The 9871-nt window shown below is 42.5% G+C and overlaps 1 protein-coding gene across 1 annotated transcript; it reads right to left on the bottom strand.

Annotated features, from left to right (window-relative positions):
• Positions 1-17: 17 nt before the first annotated feature.
• On the bottom strand, positions 18-7660 carry LOC104871602 (GTPase IMAP family member 6). The gene is made up of 5 exons (XM_033764466.1): positions 7634-7660; positions 5143-5334; positions 4984-5046; positions 3078-3159; positions 18-1598 (listed from the first exon to the last, which is right to left on the bottom strand). Exons 2-5 carry the CDS (start codon positions 5233-5235, stop codon positions 973-975), a joined length of 864 nt encoding a protein of 287 aa, XP_033620357.1. The 5' UTR covers positions 5236-5334; positions 7634-7660; the 3' UTR covers positions 18-972.
• Positions 7661-9871: the final 2211 nt, after the last annotated feature.

The raw sequence follows: 9871 nt of genomic DNA, 5'->3' as shown, positions 1-9871 counted from the left end.
TTCAGGGCTTATGCTCAAGCACAAGTGTGATAGTGCATAGCCAAGTGTTGCAGACTGGCTCCCTGTGGAGGTGTCGTACACGGGTTATAGTCCAGCTTCTCTCCTGCACAGGTGTATTTAACATTTGTTGCACATGACTCACAATTTCTGCACACACTAAGGTTGCAGGAAAGTCTCTTACAAGGATAAAAAAAAAAACCCAGTTGCTAGTTGCAGTCTAATTACCTTAAAAACATAATCTATTAAATTAGCTCACATTGGGGAAGAAAACTTATGGGAAGGGTCTGTGCCTGCCTATTCTGTTTCATTGCTACGTACTACCCATCACACACAGCAGGTACTTTCACAGCCAACAAGCCCATCCCCTTTATGGGAGAGAATAGAGCCCAAGAGATGTGAAGCCATCTGGTCAATGGCTCACACAAACTTGCATTGACACTGACTGACTGATGGCAAGGCAGGTGTAGGTGTTACATGGAAGAAAGTGACAGGCCTGCCCTCAGGAAGCTTTGGTTCTATGAGAGTATAGACACAAATCCCAAGAGTTGTAATGTTGGTGAGGTAGAAGGTCACATATGCAGATAGCGGGCTGTTGGGATATGGTGGAAGGAGAGCCCAGTGCTCTAGAAGAAGCAGTGGAGAGCTGGTATATGAGCCAGGCACCTGAATTGAGAGCCCCAACCCTCTGCCACACTACTGTGACCTGGGGACTTGGGCAGTGCTCTAGGAGTATGAACAAAGTCCATAGTAGGGCTGGACATGGGGATGCAGGGACTGAGCAATTTCCTGCTCATGTGCATGGACTCAGATAGACATCGTCCCCAAGATGCATTTGTAAGTCTTCTCAGATTCCTCCTGGATTTTGGACAAGACTTCCAGCCAAGAGTCTTTGTTGAGCACCTCTTCGGAATCTTGCTCCTGGGTCATATGTCTTTCCCGGACTTCTTGGCACAGAACCTTCTGCTGGGAGTATTAGTAAGCCCTGTTGCTGTAACAGTGACCTTCATTTTCCCACTGGATCCATTCAACCTTATTCATGAGGTCCTGCAGCTGGGCCTCCTTCTCCACCCACTTCGCCCTGTTGTTGAAGCCACAGTGGCGCCGCTCACAGAGCACATCCAGCTTGGCAAGGCTCTGGTTGTCAGTCTCTCTCATGTATTTATCCAAGGGTTCATCAGCTAGATCTTCCTTCCGGGTAAACACTAAGATGGTGTAAGCCAGGATCCCCTCTCCAAAGATCTCCTGGAGACGCTTGACAGCCTGTTGATCCTGTTCTGTAAAGCGGCCCATCTGTGTCACCAGAAGCACTGCGTGAGGCCCTGGGGAGGAGAAGGCTATGACTTGGCAGATCTCCTTAGCCGCTATTTCTGACTGGACCTGAGAGGACAGAATATCTGGAGTGTCAATCACCTCAAGTTCCTTTCCATCCCACTCTCGCCTCCCTTTCTGGAAAGCCATGGTCACTGGTTTAGCACTGAGTTTAGACTCAAATACTTCCCTGCCAAGGATGGTGTTTCCTGTTGCACTTTTCCCACTTCCTGTTTTCCCCACCAGAATGAGCCTCAGTCTCCTTGGGGTGAGTTCTTTCTCTGTCAGACCTGGAAACATCAAAAAAAAAAAAGCAGGGGGAACTGGTATTAGAACCCAAACCACTCCACTTATCAGATGCTATGCTCCTGGGTGTGCTCCATTATCTTAGGGGCTCCATTACCCTGAGACCTCTCATGGGTTCACATTCTTAGTCTACATCCTTCAAAGTGGGGCTGAGCAGTCATACCCAGAGGAATATCAGCCATCACTGAGAGAGGAGATTTGGAGATGCCAAACAGACTCTGGAAACCTAAGGCCAAAACTTTTAGATATTCCTGTGGCTGCACAGCAGATGCCAAAACCCAGAACAGATAAAGAAATGATAAATAATAGTTGGTTTCCAAATCTGGTTCCCATTGAGGACACTGAAGGTTTCACAGAATGCTGAGCCTCCCAAAGTTCAGTGGGCACTTGTCTTTTCGTAACCTCCTTAGCACTGACGAGTTTGTTGTTGTTGTTGTTATTGTTGTTGTTGTTGTTTTGGTACTGGTGATAGAACTCAGGTCCTTGTGCTTGTGAGGCAGGCATGACCAGTTTTGATACTACTTTTCTGCTGCTCATGCCTGGCTGACCCTCTTTCAAATTCTGAAAGAATAACATTGGTTCTCTCCAGTTTTTTCAAGGAAGGGGAAAGGCATGTGAGTGAATGGGTGGGAATTTAGAGAAAGTGTGGATGGTCAGATACTCATTCCTGCTGGCCTAGTCAATATACACCTGGGGAAAGACAATAACTCCCATCAGAGCAGCTACAACCAGATTCTACCATTGGACTTCAAAACCAAATACATCATCTGAGCTCTAGTTTTTGAAATCTTGATTACTCTATGAAGAGATAAAAGTGTGTTTAACACTTTGGTAATTTTTCTATGTAGTAGATTAATACGTCCTTTTCCCAACTACTCAGGTTCTTGGGCCAGGAATTTAGCTCAGTGGTTCCACTGCCTGCCTTGCAAATGCAGGGTCTCCAGTTCGGTCCCCAGTACCAAAAAAACAAAACAAAACAAATAAAAAAAAAAAAAAGAAAAGAAAAGAGACCAATTGCCCAGGTCCTTAAGGTTCATAAAGTATAAAAATAATTCATATTAAATACATAACAAATCACAAATAATTTTCCATGAACAGGAAAATGGGTAGGTTTATGGCATTCCTAAATTATATCTTCTACCCAGGGGCTGCTGGCTTCCAACCTTGGGCCGAGACTGGTTGTTTTCTTCACACCCACTGCTACATAGAACAGCCTTCCCATGGAGAAAACCCCAGAGTCTGAAGACCATTATCTTTGGGACTTATATTTCTTCCTTCCTTTTGCCCTCCACACTTATCGGGGGTCTTTTTCCTTATTTCTTGCTGAGGTGGCTAAATCTCTGCAACAGGAACCTTCAGCTGCCTCTCCAAGCACTCCATGAGTGCAGCGTGTTCCTCCTGCACACCAGCCGTCCCCACTGACACTGTTCCAGGGTGCTCCTCTGCTAGGGAAGTAGTTTTACCTTCTGACAGCTCTTCTGTAGGGTTCCAGAGAGGCAGGCTTGGGGAAATCTCTGAAATCAGTACATATTCTTCTTCTTCCACCTATAAAAATCAATGATGAACTTTACCAATTTTCCAAATAAGTTTTACTGTGCACTTTACCTTTTTCCATTCTCTTGTGAGAGGGAAGATTTTGCGCTGGATTAAGATCAGGGGAGACTGAGTGAGAAGAGGGTAGGAGAGATCTAAAACTCTCTCAGATTTTGAGACCCTGTCCCACTCCCATTGTGGTATCCATCTTGAGTATAATAATTGCATGGGAAAAGGAACTGCTGGGCTGGAACTGATAAAGGAATAGAATTTGGGCTGACAGAGTCTGGAGGAGGAAGAGGAAGGGAGCAGACAAAGAATCTGGTGGGACCCTGAACCTGTGTCCCACAGTGTGCTTGGAGGGCATAAGTAGAAAATTGTGGGAGGGGCTTGCTCTAAGTGTTGGAGCCAGAAAGAGCCATCCACACTTCAACTATGGAGAAGGTTTGGAAGTGAGGAGTGGAAGAACCAGGAGGTGCTGTTGTGAATAAGATGACAGCCATGGGGACCTTCAGAGTCAGACACCTCAGCACTTAATGAGACACAGCTATCACTTAGAACGCTCACACTCCTTGGGCTATGATGTCCGTTCAGGGTGAACGTTGGAACAAGATGCCCTGAAGATCTCTTACCATACAAGTTCCCAACATATTCATAGCATTTTTAGAGCAGCTCTTGGATTCTTTGCACATTAGTGCCACATGACCCCCAGCCAGGACCATCTATCACCCATTTGATGAGAGCAATGTGTGACCTCACTTCTTAGACTAACAGTTCTCTATTTCAGTAGCTCACAGTGCTGTATCTAGTTGATTTCTCTGCAGAACTGAGGAGAAAAATATCCAGCCCTTGACTGCTTTTTTCAGAATGTGTAGCTACCTTAGGCAGATTACACAAGTCCAGGTAAAGACTCTGGGGTATGGGGAGCCCAATGCCAGGGGATTTCAATAGACGTGGTTTTCTCATCACCACAACATTGTTGGATGTTCTTTCTTCTTTATTCAACTGGCAGATCACTTTATCCTTGCCAAATCTCAGGAATTGGCTGTGGGGAGGCTACTGTGGCTTTAACAGGCTAGACTCGGAATGAAGGAAGTCCAAGGTTTGTTGACCTCCCAGAAAGAGAGAGGAAGCAGGCCAGGTGGACATTCTCACACAGACCCACTCAGCCACAGGCTGGTAAGAACAGTGTTCCACCTTGCAAGCAGGGCTCAGTGAATGGAGAGGGATGTGTGTTGGGGGGGTCCACTGCCTTCTACCCCTGTGCATAGTAGGTTGCAAACTCTAACACTGCAGAGAATGGGGTCTTCATTCTGGGAGGCTTGCTGCCCCACCATAGGCCCTACCTGGAATAGCACCACACACACACTGGCCACATTTTGTAGATTTTTCTTTTCCTCCAACTCAGAAGATGGAGCTGATATCACCTCTGTTGTGTTGCCCAGGAAAAGAAAGCAAAACTCACAGAAGAGTGAGAAACATTAAATGGTTTGGGGCAGGGCACAACATTCTTCAGATTTCCTAGTCACAGCTTTTTTTATCACACCGCACCACAACACACACACAAACACAAATACCCATATATAATACACGTGCACTGTTCACACATGCTTGTTGCCATGCTAACAAACAGAAACATACATAAAATCATAGATATACACACTAATATATATAAACAATGCATACATCTACACAAACAGCACTCACACACCACACACATATGTAAACACATACACTCAAATGTGGTGCACAACACCATCCATACACATACACATAAACACACATTCACGTAAATACAGCACATATACAAGTGCACGCACAAGTGGACTTACTTACCAACTGGCAGGCCAGCTGGCAAGATGAGCAGCCACATTTCTTGTCTCGCTGAGCCACACAGACCCCAAGTCTGCACGCACAAGTGGACTTACTTACCAACTGGCAGGCCAGCTGGCAAGATGAGCAGCCACATTTCTTGTCTCGCTGAGCCACACAGACCTGCCAGTTCCCTGTCTCTTTGTTTGGGGCGAGCATATCTTCTTGAGAGAGTGAATGGCAAAGCCAGTGGAAAGCTTCTGAGATGTATGACATTGTGGGGCTAAGGCCAATGCTTGCTTGTATTTTTCAGCAAAATGTGATCTGAGCTCAAGACCTGGTCTTGAAACAACAGAATTTGCTACGTGACAGAAACTGAAAGTAGGCAGAAACACAGGAAATCAGGCGTTTGCACTTGTAGTCTCAAGAACAGAAAGAAATTAAATACCAGTGTTGGGGTTATTTCTATCTTGCTCCTTGGTAACTAGGCTCCAAGGCTTAACAAGCACTAGGTATCTCAGAAAAACTTGTGCCAGGACACAAACAACAGATCTCTTCTCTCTGAGCCCTGTCCTCTTCCTAGGCAATCCTACAGGTTCAACACTAGGCGAATGTCTCTTTTCTTCCCCTAGTCCTTCCTTTCTTTATATATTTTCTCTCAGAACAACGTCTTATACTCATTCTTTCTAAGGCATAAATCACTAGTGAGAATTTAATTATTATGTTGTCTGAAGATGTGAATTCCAACAAAGGAAAAAGCAAAAGTATCTGTAAACTGTACAATTACAGAGGACAATGTAATGAGGAGAGACAGTATTTTAGAAACAGAGAAACTTTAGAAAGAAACCTTAGGGTTCTCAAAAAATACATTTTCTAGGATCTCCATAACTCTGACCACCCTAGTTAAAAGGCAGCCTTTGTAAGTAAGAAAGAACTAAAAACATCTCAGCAGGGGTGATAATGTAGTTACCATGTGATTTTAAAATGCTAAAATCCCCCCAAATCTTAGTGAAATAAAGTGGTTCTCATTTTCTTTCACTCAGTTCTGATTGACCTTTGAGGAGCATTTACTACAATAATTACATAGTTTAGAAATTAATGTTCTAGTTTTTTCTTAAGTGTGTTATAAAATTTATTCATGTAAGCATCCAGACACTGTTAGGTGGGCAAGATGATATGCACATTACACTACAAAGTACAATGGAAAATTGTGTTGCAGAGGATGAGACAAAATTCTGGTTTAAATTGTTCTGTAAATGCTTTAACATTATCAACTCTTAGGAATTATGTGTTACCATTCCTCCCATCATCTAAGTAATGAAAATACTGTTGCTTCACCCATTGAAACAAACCACTTATTATCGATTTAAGTAGCTGCAATTTTCTATAAACTGATCTTGGAGTTTCCCAGACCTGCAGCAGAACGGGCCTGAAGTCAGCCTAATGTTTAGCTACAGAGATTTCTGAGCATATTTGGACCTAGTCTGATTGCTACAGAATGTAAACCTGTTAGATTTTTTTTTTTTTTCAGCTTCACTTTAGGTAATTTTTTTCTTGCCAGAGGAAGTTGCACAATTATTGACTGTGAATTCAAATACGGAAATTCCAGGTATTGAAATCAAGAGGGTTTGTGTATATTTTTATTAGGAACTGAGAAGAAGGAGTTAGTGCAACTGAACTGAGACCACATTAACTCCATTCTGGAATCTCTGACTTCATCAGCAATGAGGTCAAAATGTATGCCCCAGGGGCGGGAATTTAGCTCAGTGGTACCACTGCCTGCCTCACAAGTGCAAGGTCCCAAGTTCATCCCCAGTACCAAAAAAAAAAAAAAAAGGATGCCCCAGAAAGAACAGAGGAATTTTCATTTGTCTTTGAGTCAACCAGCTTTTTCCTTGAAGTTAGAGCTCTTGGTTACCATTTCAGTTTAAATTATGTTTGTTATTATTGCTACTACTTCTTGTGTTTTGCCCACATAGTGTTATCCCTCACTTCCTACAAGCCAAATAATGTTGTTTTGTTGAGGAAGGGCCTCTTTGTGCAAATCTCTTAAACAGGGCACATCTACACAAGAGTGTGGTGCACAGTCTTTCTCATGTCTCACTTCTTTTTTTTTTTCTTTAAGAGTAGGAAAAATTTATTGAGGGAAAGAAAGCTTCTGTTTAGGAGAGACAGAAGGAGGACCAGAAAGTGGGTTGCCCACTCACCGCACTTCTCCAAGATGTTTTATATAGAAAAGCCATATGGTGAGGCAGGTACAAAGTGGGACAAAACTATAAGACTCAATGGAAAAATTACAAGGTGGCCACGAGGTGGGGCAAAACCATGACCAGCCATAAGATTACAAGTATAGTCACCCAGGTAATACTGATTAAATGGGAATCAAATGGGGGAGCAAGTCACATAGCAAGGATTTTCAGTAAGGTTGGGGGTCAGGGATATTTCCTTGAAAGGCTAGGTTAAGCCACCCCACCCAGGTGATTGAAACCTATTTGGAATATCAAGCACTGCTATCTGTCCCCAGGAGAAGCACAAGGATATAATAGTTTCTCTCCTTTTACAATTCTGGCCTTCAGTGAATGTGTTTTGATTGTCCTGCACATTGGCTCCTTGGTGTGTTGGCTCCTTGAGGGCAGCCCTGTCTAACTGCCTACAAGATATCTAATTAACTTACCTATGTGCAATAGTCCCACCTCTGAAGAAGTACCCCTAACTGCTGTGAGGGAGCAAAGGGCAAAGACAGCTACTACTTCTTGTGTTTTGAAGTAGTAGCTGGCCACTTCCATCTGAAGAGGGTCATAGCTGTGATCAGCAGTCAGAGTTACTCTACAGAGGGTCTGTCTAAAGGCCTTCCATAGGTGCCAGGCATTGTCATCTTGGTAGCTGCATAGCTTTTAAGTCTGGAGGAGACAAAGACAAAAAAACAGTTAAGAATGCATGGCCAAATTATAAGTTCAGCAGGATTGCTATTAATATAGCCCACACAGAGGATTAGGAGAAGGTCCAGGGGACTGCAGAATCCAACATAGAAGTCATATTGTTTAGTTTAGCAGTTATGAGCTGTTTACAAGGTTGATCTGGTGGATCCCACTAAAAGAAGTCTAGCACATTTGCCATTGCTTCCATTTGTATGACCACTTGGAGTTTGGCAGCCTCTGGGCAAGACTAAACAAAACTTTTCAGAAATTAGAGTATGCATAATCTAAGCATGAGCACACTAGAATGAAAGGGCAGGTTGGGGAGAAAGTCACACTTAGAAATTGAAATAGTGATTGAACCTGCTGGACTTAGATTCTTTCATTGACAGAGGTTATCTATAAGTCTGATACTTTGTCATAAGTCTCTCTAGTTTTAGCTATGAGACAATTTGAAGAACAAATTTCTCTAAGAAATATGAAAGTCTAGCTGAGCTCATAGATTTTACCACAGTTTTTTTCCTAATGGTCCATAACCATGGTCAGCTATGGTAGAGCTGGAAACTTCCAGAAAAGGTCAGTGACTGGAGACCCTTTTTATATCTAGCTTTATTACTATGGTATTTTTAAAAACACCTCTTTGGTTTATTCTTTTCTGTTGGTGTTTAAGACCAAGTTAAAGTAAGACCTGTGTCAATCAACATCAACCTTTTGCTATCTAGCAAAGTCAGTTAAGTCTCTTCAGGCATTATTGTGGAACCATGCATAGAGCCTCTCAGCCCCTCTGTCAGTGTCAGCTGTCAGGATGGGACACAGCCTTGCTTGATCATGTTGCTTTCAGTGAAACCATGGGAGACTTTTCCCTCTCTGTGACCCTCCTTTGGCACACAGTATATTTGTCTTCTGGTGCCCAGCAATCTCCCAGCTCAGGAAGTTGAGTGAGTTACCAAAGATGTAGAATCCTGTAGAAAAGAAAAGGTTCCTTTGTGTCCTGGAACTTATAGACCTTGAGGGGACAGATCCAAAATAGTGGCAGTCCTCATAGCCCAGTGACCTTTCCAGTTTTTTGATCTCCAAACTTTAATTGTTGAACACCCAGAAGAGGTCAGTTATGTTAGTAGTGCAGTAGGAGCAGTGAGCTTAACTATTATAATTTTGTCTGGACATTAAGCACTTTAAACTATAAAGCATAGTTAGGGGGCTGTTATTTCTTATCAACCATGGTTGTTTCTAGTATTTTTGTCCCTGCAAAATATTAACAGACAACAGTTATATATTATAGAAACTTAAGATCAAGAACCACACATAGTATCACAAAACATTAAATGACATAAAGAAGAATTCTTATTTAATTCTTATTTGTTATCCTTTAGCAGAATGCCATCTAAAGAGAACATACATACTGGCCTATAACTGTACTTTAGGAGTTCATAATGTCTAACCTCTAATTTTAGGGTGTGAGATTGTTTCAACTGTTTGGCGGCTGAGTGATGATAAGCATGGTGACACATATAACATACAGCACATAAGTTTTAAAGAAAACTATTTTGACTGGTTATCTCATGCTGGCTTGACATGTATCTCTTATCACAAGGAGCTGGAGTGCAAGAAAGGCAGATACCTGAGTCAAAAAGATCATTACTATAAACAATATCCTAGAGGACTTGTACGCCCAGAAGGCATGAATGTATACACCACAAAATAACAATGAGTATCAGTTACATGAAGCCCTTTGTCCTTTAATTTTGTTTTGTGCCAAGAGCATTTTAAATAAAACCTTATTGTTTCCCCATAGAAAACTTAGCCATTTGACCATGACCAATGTATACATATCATAATATGTTTAGCAAAGTACTTCGTGAAGCTATGGAAATTATTGTGAATAAAGGCTGGAATAAATTTGTTTCCAGGCAGCTGCTCCTTTATTTACCAGGGGGAGTCCTGTCCGGGAGTTTTCCTAAGCCCAAGAGTCTTTATCTTTTTTTTTTTTTTTTTTT

The sequence above is a fragment of the Fukomys damarensis genome, unplaced genomic scaffold (genome assembly GCF_012274545.1).
Source record: "Fukomys damarensis isolate Sample0158 unplaced genomic scaffold, DMR_v1.0_HiC HiC_scaffold_16, whole genome shotgun sequence".
NCBI lineage: Eukaryota > Metazoa > Chordata > Mammalia > Rodentia > Bathyergidae > Fukomys > Fukomys damarensis.
The sequence above is the reverse complement of the archived record's forward strand: the minus strand, read 5'-3'. Positions and strand labels throughout refer to the sequence as shown.